The sequence below is a fragment of the Anas platyrhynchos genome, chromosome 8 (assembly GCF_047663525.1).
Source record: "Anas platyrhynchos isolate ZD024472 breed Pekin duck chromosome 8, IASCAAS_PekinDuck_T2T, whole genome shotgun sequence".
Classification (NCBI taxonomy): Eukaryota; Metazoa; Chordata; class Aves; order Anseriformes; family Anatidae; genus Anas; species Anas platyrhynchos.
This window is the reverse complement of record NC_092594.1, coordinates 37,599,590-37,618,289: the sequence shown is the minus strand read 5'-3', so window position 1 is coordinate 37,618,289 and position 18,700 is coordinate 37,599,590. Positions and strand designations below refer to the sequence as shown.

General features: G+C 41.4%; 1 protein-coding gene across 6 annotated transcripts in view; it reads right to left on the bottom strand.

Moving 5' to 3' along the window:
- Nucleotides 1-418: 418 nt before the first annotated feature.
- Nucleotides 419-18,700, bottom strand: part of CACHD1 (cache domain containing 1) — a 99,582-nt gene continuing 81,300 nt past the window's right edge. The window contains exons 17-30 of one of the 6 annotated variants that reach the window (XM_072041809.1): nt 17,488-17,610; nt 15,441-15,540; nt 15,202-15,318; nt 13,796-13,956; nt 13,348-13,434; nt 13,024-13,140; nt 11,906-12,057; nt 11,521-11,682; nt 10,471-10,548; nt 9,458-9,559; nt 4,009-6,827; nt 3,228-3,489; nt 1,066-1,269; nt 419-555 (exon numbers count right to left, since the gene is read on the bottom strand). In XM_072041809.1, coding sequence (XP_071897910.1) covers nt 6,589-6,827; nt 9,458-9,559; nt 10,471-10,548; nt 11,521-11,682; nt 11,906-12,057; nt 13,024-13,140; nt 13,348-13,434; nt 13,796-13,956; nt 15,202-15,318; nt 15,441-15,540; nt 17,488-17,610 — 1,438 coding nt within the window. In that variant the 3' untranslated portion in view covers nt 419-555; nt 1,066-1,269; nt 3,228-3,489; nt 4,009-6,588. Of the gene's footprint in view, nt 556-1,065; nt 3,490-4,008; nt 6,828-9,457; nt 9,560-10,470; nt 10,579-11,520; nt 11,683-11,905; nt 12,058-13,023; nt 13,141-13,347; nt 13,435-13,795; nt 13,957-15,201; nt 15,319-15,440; nt 15,541-17,487; nt 17,611-18,700 lie in introns of those variants that run through there. The other 5 variants (XM_072041810.1, XM_072041808.1, XM_072041811.1 and 2 more) reach the window with 5 other exon arrangements.

Genomic DNA, 18,700 nt, shown 5'->3' with positions numbered 1-18,700 from the left:
CACTAGTGTACATGTAAATGAGTACATCTCCACACTGTCTCTCTTACAGCCCCTACAGACCTGGCTAATTATAAACTTGAAGAAAATCTTCGAGATGAATGACTGAATTGCTGGTATGTATTGAGAGTGAAACAGGCATCATATGAGCCATTTGTTTTGATGTGGTAAAGCAGCCAGTGATTTATCCCTGCTCGTAGAGGTTGGAGACTTGAACCACCACCACAACATTTTGTCCTAAAGAATGCTGCAACCTGTTAAATATGGAAAACTGGCATGGAGGCTATAACGCAAGCTAAACTTTCCTAACATGTTCTTAAAAAATTTATGAGCGTTTAAAGTGTTCTGCCATTCAGTTATAAAAAGGTTTCCATAGGAACTGTCATGCAACATGACTATCTGCTATAAACACACCAAAGTGTCAAACTAACTTCTCCGTGTTTATTCTGCTTTCATAGGGAGCAAAAAAACCCATCCGCTTCCTGTTATCTGGGTTCCCTGGCAGGGGCTGGAACAGTAACATGTTTTGGCTTGCTTGGAGAGATTTCCTCAGTTAAGCTGCAAATGAAATAAACACACTTAGAGAGGTTAATATTATTTTGCAGGGATTATCTAGTTTAATTACTCAGCATTTAATCTCTCCCAGTTGCGTGTGATCTACATACGGTACATTAAGAGAACTGATACCAGAAGCTAATTAAATGTTGAAAACTGTCAGAAAGTTGGAAAACTGAAAATAAGTATACAAAAACCATCTGACCAAGGTCCCAGTTTCCTGCTGTTCTCAGTGCCAACCTATCTCAGTGCCTGACTTTTTATTACCTCTAGGTGTGGCAGAAGAGTTTTAAAATTAGTAAAACCACCGATGTTGACCAAACTGGAAATATTTAGCAGTCTAATCTAAGGCCAGCCCATTGTTATGCTGCCTGCACTTACAGAGCAGAGCCTGCCAGTTTTATAAGAGCTTTTGTATGGCATGGCAATACCTCTTTCTTCACATTTTTTCATGCAGACACACTGCTTGTAAAAAGAGCTGGCTCGATGGATTAGGAGACTGAGGTTACTCACTTTAGCAGCAGAGCAGATGTTGTACTCATGCCCTCACACTTCGCTGCCAGGTGCAGGGTGGGGTAGAAAGGCTCCTGGACTATGCTTTTTGGCCAACAGTCTCCCTTCCTTGCTATCATTATTTTTGTTCCATTAGTGGTAATAACAGTGGAGAGCAGTTCTTCAGGCAGTGCTCCAAGAAGCTGGTGGTTTTGCCAGTGTCAACTATAAAAACGTAAAATAAAAACAGAGCAAAACATAATGGTAACTGCTGGCTCCCACCTTCTTAGAGCAGCACTATTTACTGCTACCACTGATGAAGCCAGCCCAGGAATAAAAAGTTATTTTTTTTTTTCCACAGAATGTAGATGAGGCCATTATGATTTGTCTTTGAGCTGAAGGTAAAAATTCCAGACCTAATGAATATTCAGCCTGACACCAAGTTTGTACTTCTCCACTCAGGCCGCCAGTCTGGCTAACTGCTATCAGCCGTCACTTTCTGATGGGCATAAAAGTGCCTTGGTTAAAACAGAGTAGATCTGATCATTTGAAGGAAACTCTTCCTTTTGTACAGATGCTTTTTTTTCCCCCTGAATATATTACTAGATCAACTATTCACTGAAAAGTCTTGTGGAAGTTTGTAGAAGAGGTTTACCCTGTGCCTGGTGCAGGCTGCTATGCAAAGTCAGTAAGTCACTTTGGGAAACTGCTGTTCACATCGTGCTGGATATGCTCTAAATTCCTGCCAATTCAGGCTCCTTTGAGTTCCCAAGCAGAGATTTTGTGTACCCCAGCCTCGAAAAGCACCATCCGAAGCAGGCAGTGTAAATCGTGCAGGGGCAGGGAAGCATCAGGCTCTTCTGGCAGCAATTCTGTGCAAGCACTGGCCAACATACCAGTTATGTTTGGCACTTTGCTAACGAGGCAGGGTTTGGAGGACTTCACTCTTGGACTTGAGTGTCTGAATTCCACTGTAGCCTTGGCTTCAGGAACACAAGCCCTTCTGGGCCAAGGTCCTTCCGTGACTCAGTTCAGAGCACATCAAGGAAACAAAATAATTACGTCTCATCACAGAGACACGCTGCAAATAAGTAGCTTGAAACACTCTGACATTTCTATTATTTCTTCATAGTTAGGATCAATGGCAAAGGGGACATTGTACAGAAAAACAACCCAACAGTTACCGAATTAACTGCTAGAGGGATTAATATTCCAAACATCACCGAATGACAAAAGAGTTGAAAGCTTAGTGCAGGCTCCTTCGAAAATCCCAGCCAGAGCTGGGATTCATTTTTGGAAAACAAATGAAATTGGTATGTAAGAGCTCCAAATGCTGCAAACTTAATCTTTATACTTGCATACAGCCTTTTGGATTACCTGCACTCTCTTAACTCGACCCAGGACTTTTGCACCCTATTTTTCTCCCCTCTTCCCTATTTGGTGCCAGCTGTGTGATAAATTCTACTCTGACAAATATACTTTCCCTCCTCATCACCATTTCTGGGTTCCTTTACAGAATAAAGTCTTTGAAAGCTAGAGATCTCATTTTGTCCAGTTATAGGCATAACTACTGCCCATGTGAACATCTGATGAATTCTTGCCTGTCCTCTCTCATTGCAAAGGGCAAGGGTAAAGATAATATTTCATGGTGTAAGTGGCCTTATAAAGTGTTTGTGAGCCAAATGTAACATACTCTTCTTTCCAAATCACATTTTTATCAAGGCAATAATGTAAACAAATTACAAAAAGAGTCTCAATTCATTTAGAAGCAGCGTATTCTGAACACGTGAACAGCTTCCATCTCTATGCAGGCTAACTGGTTTTGTAGATGGATAACCTGCTTGTTACGTATAGGAAAAGTCAATACACTGCAGTGCTCCCAGACTGACAGCATTAAGTCTATTTATCTCTAGTGAATACAAACCAAAGGCAAAACTCGTTGTAATAAAAAAAAAAAACTTCAATTTTTTTTTTCCTGGAAGAATGAAATAAAACATACAGGAAAATAAGATAATTACGTTTCAGATATGAAACAAGTAAAAAAAACAATGGCCATGATATCTACCGGTTATAGGTAAGGAAGATACAAGATACAAATCCATGTCAGGCAAATAACTGCTCGTTTTGTTCCTCAGTCAACACAATAAAATAATTACGGGGAGGGAAGGCCATGGCGGCAGTACCTGCAATAAAACTGGTGGTGCTATCATGCAGCTTCTTAGAAACCTTGACTACATCAACGAACAGCAGTGTCTTTATCAGCGTTAAATGTATTCCTGCTGTAACAAGGTTAGCTGTCAGCACTTGAATTTGTGACCCGACACACCTCTAGATGTGTATTTTTTCCTTAATTACTCCTTAATAGCAACAGCTTTGTCTCTTCTCATTACTTCAGGCATAAGCAAGGCTGTCCAGACCCCATGAATCAGGAACAGTCTGTGTGTCCTAGAACAAAAGCAATGAAACAGCGATGAGATGCGGCTCATAAAAAAATAAAGGTAAAATAAAAAGCAAGATAAAGGCAAAGGGCTTTTGATGGCTTGGACTTTTTGATAACTGTTCAAAGAGCAACGTTACAACAGATATATTTCTGGCAGGGCTGCAGAGAGCACTGCACACACTTTCTGCCCAGCACATAATTCTACCACCACCACCACCACCAGAATCTCTCCACTGAAACAGCATTTTAGTCAAGGAAGTAATTAATTTGGTTTTGCTTGTATTTTAAGAAAGGTATTTTGACCTATTGTGTTCTACACTTTATGTGCTTGTTTCCATACTACTTTCTAACATTTTGAACTACTGTGGTTTCTTACACTTAAAAAAAAGTACAGAATACGCCCATGTGGCTGGGTATGGACAATGCAAGGTTAATAATGTATTCAATACAATCTGAGAACACTTATTTAATTAGATAGGGACTCAATGATTTGTTTTGCACTACAGACGTGCTCCATAACTTACCTGGTGTAAATTAAGACTGGCATCAGAGCAGGCAGGCAAGTGCAGATCTAGCCAAAGGTGCACTTTTCTTTATTTTTTTGTTATAATATATGCAAGGAAACAATTCTAATGCTGCTAGCCCTAAAAAAAAAAAAACAAACTATTACTGGGGAGCAAATACTTGATTTCAAGAACTTGCACAGCACAGTGAGATTCCTTCACATGTAGATGGACAAGATAAAATTTAAATTCTGTTTTACAAGTCGGTAAATTCTGGGGACACTTCTGTCACGTAGCAACTTTTGGCTGAAAGTCTTCTTTTGTTACATTCACGGATTCAAGCAGATAAAGTCCTGGCTAGAACTTCAAATCTCATTTACCTCTGAACCTTAATGAAATCACCTTTTTGAGTGCTGCAGGACTAGGACGCATCAACAAAGCATTTTGCCTGGTGTTTTACACAAACTTCTATTAAACTTACACATAGTTCAACAGTTTCCACATTGGAAGTTATTTTCCCTTCATGCTTACAAATTTTGCCTCTTGGCTGTGCATGTTTTTGTTTGGCCAAGCAGTGACATCAAGATAATCCATTTTATTTTAAAGTCAAACCTGAAAAAACAACCACTTTGTGCACTGCCCAACAGCCAGTGTCATTTTAGATTCAAAATTGGAGATTCTAGCAAGTTGGGTCTACAGATTGAACCATAAACTGTTACAGGACATCAGATTCAGCCCTTTGAAAACATAAAACGGTGCTTAATAGATTTGTACAGCTGTCTCATCAGCAAAAAAACCCAACCAAATGAAAAAAAAACAAACACACAACCCCCTCTTACACAAAACACAGCAGAATGACAAATCCAATGCGTCTGACTTTTCAGTAACACATAAGAAAAAATAAACAATTAGCTTCGGTGAGCCTACAGAGTCACTGACCACTTCAAAATTATTCACTTCCCAAACAATAACAGGCTAAAAAAAGAAAAAAAACAACTTTAAATCATACATCAATACTGTCATTTATATGTAAAGCTTAGATCTTTCAAGATAAAACCAAGAGGATCCTGATAAAATGCTTCATTCCTGATATAGCACTCACTCAGCCAGAAAATTAAAGGAAATTGAGACCGAATAATATCAATCTAGCCAGTTATCCACAGAACTATACGTTATATACAGTTTATTTCACTAGAGATTTTAAATTTATACATAGTATAAAGGGGTATCCTGATATCACACATATAGTTATTTTACCGTAATGTTTAAGAACCAATTTTTTTTTTTACATAATACAGTATTAAGTACCATATTAATTAAAACAAGTGATTTAAAAAAACTACATATAAATGGATGTTTATCATATGCACAGTGCAAGAATGTTTTTATATCACTGTAATCACAAAATGTGAATCTAAAGTACAACACTGTGATTTAAAACTAATTTATAATTATGATGCCCTGTGTTGTAGACAGATTGATTAATCTTCGTTTGAATTACCAAGCAATGTTAAATTCCAGACAAACAGCAGCAGCTTATAATTATGATTTCAAAAAGATACCTTCCACAGTAACCCAAGTTGTACAAAACACTGGTTTATCCCTACTTCTGATCCTGACAGTTTCCTAAAGAAACACAAAAATGGCACAGATTTCATTTGGAATTCTCCGGTAACCAAAGCTAAATAAACCCTTTGTTACTTTCAAAAAGGAATCCTTTAAGGATGACCAAAGAGGTTAAGATGGAGAGATTTATGGGCAGAATTCTCAGAATTTTAGTAACAAAGTACAGGATTTCTCCTCTGCAAATAGGAAGAAAATACTGTAATGTAAATCCGGTTGTAAAATTTACAGAAAACAATTGTGGAGAAGAAAGCATTCATAATGTAAACATGTCAGAGACTACTTCTTCATTTTCCCTTTTGCAGAGTGGGGCAGTGGATGAATATCAGCTAATAAGAAACAGACGTCTTCCTCAGAAGAACCACTTCACCATCAGAGAATATATGTGGTAGTTGTTGAAAATTGCTAACATGTTTTCTCCTCTCCCTCCCCCCAGAGTTTCAAGTTCAATAAATAGTAGAAAAATAATCCTTTACTTAAAAATCTTGAGATGCATTGTCCCAGGTTCCATACAGCAATTGTCTGAGCAACGAACTTTCGACAAGCAAAAAAACTGCAGAGAACCCGACAGGCTTTTCCCCCGCCCTCTCTGTCTGGCACCTTTTTAGTCAGCTGCAGAGTTTTCTGCTCTTCCAGTTAAGGAAACCAAATCATCTCTGGCTCTTTTAAGCTCTCTCTTCTCTTGGCTCAGCATAACAGGGCTTCCAAAGCTTCAGCTGCTGTATAAACTTGCATCCCTGTTTTTGGAGGTCTAATGTGCCTCCTGCTCCATTTTATTAAATGTTATGGCAGGTCCATTCATCAAGCACATTTCCCTTCCAGTTCTGAGCCAACCTTACATTTATAAAAATGTAAAGCTTTATGCCTAACAATTTACTCAGGAAGTTAGCTAAATTGTTCCTGGTAAAAAGCACAGAACAAGGCTGCCCAGTGCTGCATGGATCGTTGTTCACCAGTTTTTCTTTCTTTTGTTGTTCATTAGCATTCTGCATCCACAGTGTGTACCGTGACTGCGGCCTGTAAATGGTGGCTGTGGTGAAGAGTTGGGTGGTGCAAACGGTAGTGGTGAAACTTGTGACTCAACAGGGCAGCTGTTTGAGGTGGGGTATCCAGGTCTAAGTCTTCATCATGGTTTCCAACATCAACACCAGCTGACAACGGATCGTTGTTGCATGGAGGATTTTCACTGTCTTCCTGAGGACTCATAGTGCTGTAGCCTGGAACATAAAACAGCAGGGCTGAGAATTCAGAGCAGACTAAAAGGTCAACATCCACAGCGCTGACTGCCACATCCTGCATGGAACCAGGCACAGCTGGTGCTTTATAGAGAATAAAAAAGTAGCTGCCTCCATTAAAAGAAAACAAGACAAAAACCCATCTTCTCCTGTAATTACAAAATGCACCCCTTCTCCTGTCACCATGCTTGGAACCCATCGCCTGTACAACACCTAGCAGCAAAACCAACTGTGCATTCGACAGTTTGTTATGGTAGAATGGCTAGCACCGAATTTAAAAACAAAACATAGTAGAAGGTTTTTTTGGGTGTGGGGCAGGGATGGTATCTTTTAAGATATTACTTGGATTTTACAAACTGACAAGAAATAAGGGGGCTCTACTACCACTACCTCTGTTACTATCAAGCTGCACCTTTCCTAGTAAGGACCCCCAACTTGTGTGTCTGGAAGTAGCAAAACTTACTCAGATCATCTTGCTGTATTGTATTGAATCACAACACTATATTTTTTAAAAGTGAGAGAACACTTATCACCTATTAGTGGTCTATTTGCAGAAACCAAGCATGTTTTCAATGCTAGTGATCTTTCTACACGTTGAAGAAATCTACCGAATCCACATAGGAGTGTTTCAAGTCCCATTAAGCCAAATAGTTCTGACTCTTCCAGATAAGCATGTACACACAGCACAATTAACTTGAGGCTTTTCCTTGGCTAAAATAACCTGCTACCGAAGCCTGAGAAGTTAAAACAAAAACAAACCAGATTATCCATGTTTGTGAGTGAGGAGGCACTGCATTCAACAGGGTTATCCTAGGGAAATTACATCACTAGAGAGTTAGCTAACAGCTAGCTGTTGCAAGACTGTGCTTTTGCAGTGGGGAAGCTGTCTTGTAACAGGTCCTTTGGACCTGCCCCTCTCTTTTGGAGCAGGTGCTAGTAGTTACTATGAGGTTTGCATTTACCACTGACACCAGCTGTTACCACTCAAAACCAGTTTGCAGTGTCCTCAACAAAACACCTCAGTATTTCTACATGCAGAAATGCAAACAAAAGTTTTCTTCTCTGAAGATCTTGCTTTAATTAGAATAATAATCCTTCTGAGAAAACTTTGGCTAAGAGATGAAGAACTTCTAGTGCTTCTGAGCATGTCAAGTTTTCAGCTTGAGCCACCTAGAAGCAGCGTGTTACGAAATACCAGGCTAAGTAGCTGAAGTTGGTTCTCACTTTGATGAGTCACCATCCCTGGAGGTGGTCTTCAAGAAACGTGTAGATTTAGAACTTAGTAGCATGGTTTGGTGGTAGACTTTAGTACTAGGTTAAAGGTTGGATGATCTTAGAGGTCTTTTCCAACCTGAACAATTCTACGATTCCATGGTCTGAGTCATGGCTTCTAGCTGGCAGAGAAGAACTGCGGGAGAAGACTGGGCAGAAGACTTCAATCTGAAGATTACAGACTAAAAACAGAAGTGCATATTCCAGAGGCAGGTAGACAGCAACCCTGCTAACCCTCACATGTTAACGAGGAAAGATGGCAAGGATTTGCTGGGAGTACAAGAAATGGAGCAAAAGGAGCATTAGTCTAGCAAATCTGTCTCAGCACAGCACAGGTAATCAGACCCCAAATCCTGGATAATGCCTCCTAAAGCAAGATTGTCTCTCAGACATCTGTTCATTCACGTTGCACGGTTTTGGCAATGAGGTTTCCTGTCCATCAGTAATTCCATTAGTGCAACCACTATCTTAAAATTGAATGGGTCTTCCAGAGAACTGACACCCTCTATGGCAGGCTGTTGTCTGTAGCAGACTGCCTTGTCCAACCTTCTTTTAACGTCTATTAAGCCCTCATGAGTCAACAGCACAACACTCTTCTAACTGCTTTTATGACTTAATTAGCCTCAGGGCACGAGAGATGTATCAAAATTCTCTGAACCTTAACAGTGCGTATGTGTGGAACAGCCACACAAGGCTGAACACCCTTCACTGCTACCCATGTACACAGTTAATGTTGATATTTGCTTAACGGTGACGTAAGATGCCCTCTGTGGTGATGATATTGACTGAATGTGCAACAGAAAGGCTGAGGAGGCATCTGAGTCACTGACCTCTAATCCACGCTTACTTTACCCTGGCAAATGCAGGCATCCAGAACGTTGCTAGAATTTTATGAAACGCATGCATGTCCCAAAGATAAAAAGCAGCAGAGATGCTGACTTGATTGCAAGGGATTTGTTTCTCTCATTGAGTAGGAGAGGTTTATTATCTCACCTGAACATCTAGATTGTTAGGGTCAGCAGTGGAAAACCAGTGTGGTAAGTGTAGCAACATTTCTGTTAGTCTGAATTCTGGTCACCCAGTGAAGCTAGCAGAACCCAAGGATCAGACAGGGAGAGCACAGCGTTTAGCTGCTCATACACAACTGCTCTGACAAAAACAGCTCCTTCGCTGGACAGCATCATTTGCTGAAGGGTGTCAAAACTGTTTAACTGTGTAGCAATAATGTGCAAAGGTGTTTTTTTTTTTTTTTTTTTTGGCAGTCTTATCTGCAACATGCTAGACATCTGAATAACCACAACCATTAACCTGTAATTAGGATGGTGATTTTAAGGTATTACCGTGGTCACTCTCTGTTCCTGATCGACCCCAGTATCGGCGTCTGCGTTCCGGGCTGTGGGCGTGCCGCTCTATTACCGCTGCGATGAATCGAGTGTTACTGACTGGGGGAGAAAAAGAAATGGAACTGACTTTTATGAAAGTATTTTACCACATTTTATCAGTGGGACAAATCAGGCACAGTGAAACAGGCTTTCTACAAACTAATTCTACTCAAATACTACTATTAAGACTCAAGACTGTTAAGTGACAGAAGACTGGAAGTAAAGAGATGGTATCTAAATGTGGGATAGATCAAGATCCAAACTCATCAACCTCATCAACTTGAAAGAAATTACAGTATTAACTTATCCATGCTAAAGAAAGGACTTGGAAAAACAGCAGATGCAAGCCATGAAGCTCAGGTATTTTTATTTTTTCAATCCATAAGTGTTGACAGAGTTTCAAATCTTAGGTGTTGTTTTAGTGAGGGATCAGAGGCAGGGATCCAGTCTGAATCTGGAGCTCTCCCAAAATGTACAGGTACACCTGTGATATTTTACAATACAGCAGCATTACATTCTAAGTGCCACTTTTACTGACAAAGAAGAACGAGCACCCCAAATTCAATGCAAGTGAGATTTGCTGACACATTTGTCGAAGGTACATGCTAGACTTGGCCGCTCCTTGCCAAGGCTGAACAAAGGTAGCAGCTTTGCATACCTTTTGCATATTGTCACAATTGTAATTTCTAAGTTGCAGCTCAGCTGCTGCTGGAACTGGTCATGATGGGGGGGCAAAAGAGAAAAACCTCCTCCACACAGTTGAGATTACAGTCTTTTAAAAAGAATAAATGCAATTTTTCATCATGAGACTGGAGGAACACTGGAAGTTACAACTTAGTTAAAACATTGTCCAGCCATTTTCTACTGCTAATCAGTATGGAGTTTCCTTTTTTAAAAATTTCTAACTTGTTAAGAAAACAAATAGCTCATTTACTTTAATATTTTTGACAGAGAAGTGATTTGGTACTTACTGATTCCTCTGTCTTCATGGCTGTCATCGTCTCTCTCGTCCCTATCATTTTCCAGGTTCGACATACGCACTGACATTTCTACACACCATTACAAACAGAAAAATGCAACTGTTAAGAGAAAAATTTTGGATCAACTTACTAATGGCTGTTACCCTGGTATTATAGTGGAATCACTTTGTATTACTGTTTGAAGAGATGCAGCTTGGTGTGCTCTGTTTCCAAGATAGATGGGGCATAGGGATATCAGGAAAATGATACACCCCACAGCCCTGAATGGAACAGGCTTTATAGAAAGCAAACTGATTCAAAATGTAGACAAGGTAATCAAATATACAGGTAATTAGCACCAATCACACTCTTCTCTCTGTAACTTTCTAACCACCATCACTTCTCAACAACATTTCTCCCAAATTCAGTTTTGTCTCTCAGACTTCAGTGCCTTCGTCACAAAAATATCCTCTCATCACAAGTTTAAAAGGGCTCTGTGATTCCAGAAAAGCTTCTATGCCCTGCCCAGGCAGCCACAGAAGAAAGGATTTTGCTCTGTTTGGCCTCTTTGATGTCTGTGATCTCAAGAACATCACGTGGAACAGAAGCAGGGATACAAGTAAAAAACAAACATGTCCCAGACAGCCCAAACAGAATGGGTATGAGAACTGTAATACTCCTCAAATCATCACTCCAGTGCAGAAATAAACATATTTGACCAGCATGCTGTGACGAGGCCCTCAAAGCTGTGAACTTGGGCTTATCATTTTAACTCTGGAAAAATCATAACTTCAGCTTCCTGATAGGAAATGCTTTTGAGTTTTTCGGGCAGCATTTCCTCTGGAGGCAGCAGGTTGGACTACACCCAGAAGAGGGCAGCAATACACAAGCACCCTGGATGTGACCTTTTACAGAGGCTGGCAAGAGAGAAATACAATGGTGTGAAGCATTGAGGGGAGAAAAAAACAAGAAAAAAGATTTTTTTTTCTGTGTGCATTTTTGTTGTTGTTTTCAGGTTTCAATTCCCGTATCTACTACTTCTCTCAACAGTTATCAGCTCACCCTGTGCAGCCAAAGGTGACATGTGCTGGTGACTCCTCCGATGTATCTGGTGGCGATAGGCGTATACTGCTAGGACAAGCACCATAATGCAGCCCATAATGCCTCCAGCCACTGGCCCGACTGGTGCACTTTTGATCATGTTCAGAGTGATGACCTCATCTCCTAAATCAAAAGGCACAAAACATAGGGGGAAAAAAACATAAATGCTCTGCAGAAAGGTTTAAATCAATGTCTTGTGACTAGAGATGGAATCGGATGATCTTTAAGGTCCCTTCCAACCCAAACCATTCTGTGATTCTATTGACTTGAAGCATGCTCTGACATTGAAAGGGTATGCTACCGAACGAAAAGAGTTAATGCAGCGACTGTTCAGAAGGAGAGTTACCTATTGCTCCCAGGTCATCCACATAGGGGCTCTTGGCTCCCACAATGCCACCGAAGCATTCCTTCTGCGGGGCACAATAGGACTTATCCAGATGGGTCTTCCCATCGCTGTCTACCATACACCACTCACAGTCCAAGACACCAAAGCAATCCCTGAAAAATAAGAATGAAAGAAAACGATATTTACTGCCAAGTCCAGAACTTTTCATTTGACACAGCTCAGCCTATTTTAGAATCATGAGACAAAGGGAAGCCGAAGGCATCTGTAAACTCTCCTCTCACATTGTGTAACATTTGCCCACAAAAATTTCTCACTAAAATGGTCAGGTAGGACAAGGTTATTTATACAGGGAAGTTGTATCTTGAGCTTCCAAGCCTGTTTGATTTGTGTTCTTTTTTCTCCTCCCTCCCTCGCGTCGAGCAAAGGGAAAACTTCCTATTTGTAACTCCTCCAATAAGACGCTTCTCAGCATAGTGAAGCCTGACTACAGATCCACCCCTTTTCTGCAATCCTTTAGAAGACAGAAGAAAGGATTTGGAAAAGTCTGGTCAGAGCGTGATGTGTTCTAGCAATCTCAGTTCCCTAGAGACCACTCAAAACTGGCAAAAACTAAATAAGCCCTCAAGCATCTCCACAAAATGCCAAGAGTAGAACAGAGACACAGGAAGCTGACAGGCAGCGAACATTGCTAGCATGCTCCAAAGTCACCACTGTTAATGTATTGTCTCCTTTCTGTGAACACTTCAGTCCACATAGCCCTCCAGAAGGCAGACAAACATAGCAGTACTATCTGTTTTGCTAAAAAGAAGAATTTGTCCTTTCAACAGCAAATGTTGTACTTGCACAACCCTCAGTTCTTCAGAGTCATGAAGTGTGACTGGAAAGCCATTTGTTTGTTATTAATGGTGTTATGTGACTCAGACAGAAAGAGTGAGGTCTTGTGTTCCTGCACTACAACATAATGTCATCCTTGGTGTTTGCTACAATATCTCATTCTGGTATCATATTTCCTTTTTTCTTCCTTCAAACCATGTAAGGAGGAGCTATTTTCACTTAAAGGAATAATAGTAATTATGTCAAGAACACTGTATCTTCAGAAAGGGAGAACTGCACTTTACCCGCTCTCTGTCCTCTGATTGCACTGCGTGTTAATGCACTGCGGGAGAGCATCCTGGAGGCTGGGATCGATTGCTGTGAAAGTCATTGGCTCCTGATGCACTTCACAACTAGGATTCCTATATTGGGGCAAAAAGTAAAGCATTGTAACATAAGAAGTGATCAAGTAACAATCCATGAAAACCATCATTTTACCTACTACATTGTCATTTGCTTAAATCTACTAAAACATACTGTATATTCTCTCCTGTACCACCTGCTAGTTGCATGTACAAACACTCATTTTTGTTAACTTTCGTCCCATGAGACAGAACATTTGTCCTCACCTGCTTTCGGCGTTGGTGAGGTTGCCAGTACACTCGTTTACCTCCAGAGGGCACTCGCACGGGCATTCGCATTCGTTCTGCTCCATTCTTCAGAGGCAGAAAACAAAAACAATGCATCAGGCGGCTCGCGAATTTTAACCCCACAGTGCAGCTGCAGGACTGCTCGCCACTGAGAATGCTGTTCAGTGCCCCTTCTTCTCTTATCCCCTCTTACAAACATGGCAAGAACAAACTACTCTTAATACAGTGACACTATGGATTAAAGGACTAAAGGAATGCTAAACCACCATGACCCCTACAAGCAGCAAGAGTAAATTAACTGGTTTTCTCTTGAGTTTTGCACTGCATATTTTCACTTGGGTTATAAAATAAACACGTTTTAAAAAAACTTTTTATAAACTTTACAAAATGCCTGGACTAGCCCACTCCTATCAGATCTCCAGCTGACCTGTGGCAGTTCAGACAGAGCCTGTCCACCATGCTGCAGGCACAGAAAGCAAGCGAGTCGCAGGTCTCGTTGACGATTCCCACGAAGGCATTGGTGCCCGGTATCCTCGTCAGCCTGTACTTGGAGCAGTGACTGCCGTGGACAAGGTTTGTCAGATCTCCCTAGGAAAAAAAAAAAAAAAAAAAGCTGTGTTAATGGTATACCAAGGAACCTGTTCTTTATGGAGCTGAATGTTTCCCCCCTTGCATGGAAACACACAAAGCCGAGGGAACAAAAATGCATGGGAGAGCTGCCTTTCCAAACAAGAGACTTATGAAGTTGTTCTTCAACCTGTTGAGTTTTGCACATCTTCCAAGCCGCTACTGGGTGGAAAGACTTTGATGAAGATAGAAAAAAGATGCTTCGCTTGTAAACATCATGAGATGCAGCGGCGGGGCTGAGCCTGACATCCCGCTGACAGCAGGTTACGTTTCACTCCGTGGCACCGCTCACCCCACCCGTCCCACTGCGCCAGCTCTCCGTGACCTCCGCTACGAGGCTCAGCTGTGACGGGGAGGCACCATCACGACTTGTTGAAAACTTGCTGGCACACGTACATAAAGAACCCATACACCACAGCACTGTACAGCTGCGATCTATTTGGTAGGCAGGCTAATTTCTGATTCCGATTTGCACAGCACAATCTTAAGGTTTTGCTCTGTCCTATACAATTTCCTTTGGAGTAACCTGCTTTTTGCTTTGCATTTCAAATGTGGGGGAAATGTTTAAGCCTACCTGACACAAATCAATGTATTCTGACATAACTTTCAAATATTTTTGACACTCATTTCCCACCTTCTCATTAATAATTGAAAAGTGTTATTTGAAAAGGCAACTTCTCCCACAGAGCTTAACATCTTTTGAATAATTCTGCAGTAATCTTGCAAGGGTGGATCTGTTACACTGCAGTCGGCGTTCACCACGCAGTGAGAGATGACAGCCCCTGGCTTGGACCTCGAAGCACGGCTGAACACAAGAGAAATTCAGGTCTCCAGCCTGCAGTTTGACAAGTGATAACCTGGAAATGCTTGCGCACTTTGCATCACCAAATGCATTTGCTTGCTTGCCTAGCAAACCTCTCTCGTTTTCCTAATGCTGGCCTAAACTTTGCTGACATCAACCACAGTTGGCCATCCATAATCCCTTGTGTGTCAACTGACTTCTCATGTGAGAACTGTTTGTGTGGTTCAGATCACTGATTTCGTGTTTGGAGAGGGTGAACAGAGGCCAATCCACACAGAAGGCTGGCTTAGACTCATGTCTGCTGATCCTGGCAAGGATTTGTGTTTCCACCAAAAGAAACCCAACCCAACCAATGCACGTTCAAAAGCAAAATAAATACATAAATAAAAATACAACACACTTACCACTAAGCTGGTATTGAATTTATAAAACCGCTGAACTGTTCTGTCACTGAAGCTGTTGCAGAGGTTTTTCTTCACGAAGTTTGGGTGGTTAAGAATGTCATTTGCTACCAACGGCTCCTAAGTGAGAAATGCAGCATTTTATGCCTTTTAAATCAGGTATGAGCAGTGCCTTCTCTACAGTCCTCATCACCCCAGGAGTTAGAAAAGGGAGGAAGAGATCAAGAAAAAAGGAGCCAAACCTTATGCGTAATATGCTGCTGCTCTACCGGCGCGTGTCCTTTGGGGTCGATGAGGGTTGGGTGTGCCACGAGGTACCCCCTGTCCTCCATGATAAAGCACCTGCCCGCGACAAAAAAAGCCGTCAGTCTCCCGTTAGGCTTCCTTGGGCATTACAGGAACACAGTGCAATAAAACACCATCTTCAATTTCCAGCTGGAGGAAGAGCTCTTAAGGGCTTCCCATTACTAAAATAACAGGGCCATTAAACAAATTCACTGGAAAACAGTTTTGAAGGCTGCATCAGTTATCTCCCTGAAGCTTTTAAACCTGTTACTGCTGCTGCAAGCGTGGGCTATGGAGAACTTGAAAACTGAACTGGTTAGAAACAAAAAGGGAAACCGATCGGTGCATGGTCATGTCTGATCTGGAAAGGTCCTGAACTAAAGGAAGCGTACTGAACTCGCAAAGGTTTAAGAGTTTATTAATCTACTGTGTTACTGATTAAACAGAGGTTTCACACTCATTTAATGACGTCTGCTTTAGAATTAAATCTTAACAGAGAGCAATCACTTGTTCCACTCGCAGCCTCCCCAGCCTTTCCTCTCCCTTTGCAGCAATTCCCGTTAGTTTCCTGTGTGGTCTCAGGGAAGAGATGCCCCATGCGTGCCCCCACCCAGACAGCAGCATGCTGCGAGGCTGGAGCCTGCCCTGCCCGCAGCAGCCCTGGGCTTCGTGTTTCCATAGCCACAGACACGGCGCTGGGAAGGCTGGGGAGTTGTGCAGGGTTGCTGCCGGCACAAGGGAGATGGGAGGAGGGCAACGCGGCTGCCCGACACTGCCCAAAGGAGTCGTGAAAACATTTCATAGTTTTTTTCTTGGTTTTCATTTATATGTTTATCTTTACTCCCTCGATCTTTTGGGGTTTTGCATTAGGAATTCATGCTGTGGATGGTGTCTTCTATTTTTTTCCTAAAAGATGTTAAAGGAAACAGGAGAACTAGTGATTACCCCAGACTGACTGCAGAGAAAACCTTTGTAGAGATGCATTTAAAAACAAACAAACGCCTGCCAAATAGTTACAATTGATATCCCCTGATACCTGCAAGCATTTATGCAAAGGCTGTAAGCATTAGATCCAGCTTCTACATTAGAATGGCCTAAACAAAGCATTTAATGATATGCTTGAAAATCCTGATTTAGGGAATACAGGAACAGAATAAAGTAAAGAATAAACTGGAGAAAAAAAAAAAAAAGAAAGAACGCCAAACCAGAAATCCTGATATGCTTTTTAAATGTAATAAGATACACAAAAAACATTCAAACCAAACCAGAAAATAACTGGAAGGATGACAGAAAACCACTTCCCTTCCCAAATGCAAGATTTAAAAAACAACAATGCCCAAACTACATTATCAAGTTACTCCAGATCCAAACTACAACCTCCCCCCCATGTGATTCTTCAAAGATGACCAAGGGAGGAGGAACAATTAGATGCACTTAGGTCAAACTAAAATTGGACCTTTTACAACTAGTGCTGTGCTAGGTATTTTTATTTAATATAATAGTAGCCTATTTTAATAATCATAGTTAAAATAACTAGATCTAATATTATGTTATTACACATGAATAATCACTGCTCACAACAACTTGCTTGGTCAGTGCTCCAGAAGGGAGGTATCTAGAACAAACCCTAATCAAAACAAACAGAAGAGGAAGGCAGTGTGGTCATTTAATGAAAACTATCAGTCTACCCCCCCAAGAATACAGTGAAGCCTAAATATAACAAATGGAAATCAAATATCTTCCTTTTATTTTGTATTACTGCAGACTGTTTTCTTAGCTCATTATCTTAAATTATTATGTATTTATTGCTCAAAATCAAACTGTATAATATAATAATCTGTATGAGAACCAGCACAAGTTCTAGTGCAAATCAGAGAATGCGTATTAACAGTAACAGAATCCCAGAGTAAGACAGGCTGACAAGTACCTGTGGGTCACCTGGACAAATAAAGAACAAAATGAAAAACCACTGGGGACAAGTGGTACCTGAACGGAAAGGCTTACCTGATTTTGTTTCCTCCGTCTTGGTTACAAACGGGGAGCAGGTCCATGAGAACCTTGTAGAAGTACCGCAGGGTGAAGTCAATGCCCATCACAGCCACTGAATGCCCCGAAGACATCTGTGCGCTGCGAAGCAAGGAGAAAAAAGCAAAAAGGCTTTAATGGTTGGATTAATTAATATTGTAATTGCTCAGCTCCCTACTTGGACAGGGAACTGGATTCCCGGGCACGTGAACAACCAGCTCAGATCCATACCTACATGGCTCAGACCCATCCGCACACCAGCTGCCTGTGGAGGAGCAAACCTCCAGCACCTCTAACAGGCGCTGTTTAACGAGCACTGTGTTAAATGCCTCACGTAGGGAAACTGCATCCTATTACCAGGCCAGCTACCCATACTAGCAGGAATCAAACACGAGTAATTCAGTGATTAACCTCACATTGTCTCCCACTTGCCTACTGAGTGCCAAGTGACATTTCAATCCCCATAACGTAACAAATGGTCTGATCCCGTATTTTCCCCTGGTGTAGGGCAACAATAAACCACAGGAAAAGTGCGGAACCTGAAGTCTCTGTGGATGCTTACAAGCAGAGGCAGCAAGAGCTGCTGTGCATTGCAATATCTTGCCCACACTGAAAATGTGCTTGTGTTCCTATTTCTATGCCTCAGTCCAAGAATATACAGAGTTGCCTTGGCAACTGATAAATGAAAGACCACAAGACAGTCTCAGGGTGATGTACAGAAGCATATTTTCTTGCAGCTCTATAAAGGTAAAAAAGTACAACTTCTGCTCAGTCATGTCTTTTTAACTTTCCCCACCATCAGTACAGTAATTGCAAGAGCTCTCCTGGAAGAAGCACAGCCTTGACATTTGGCTGGAACCATCTGGCTGCTGACAGCTCCAAACAGAAGTTATATTCCAATTATGTTGTTATTTTTCCATAACTTTCTGTCCCAGAAAGTTCCCATCTATCCCTCAGGAGACGTGTCCGGATGCACTTTAATTAAGGTGCAAATCCCTGCTGGGAAGCTGGGCATCAGAGCAGCGAGGCCCTGGAACAAAACCCTTGTAATACACTAACAGAAGGGAAAAAACTAATATGGATTATAATAATTTTTGTAAAGTGCCTATTATGCAGTGGCCTGTAGTAGCCTGAGGCTGGACTGAATGACCAGGCAATCCTGTCACATTTCTACCAGCCACATTCTCGTTGG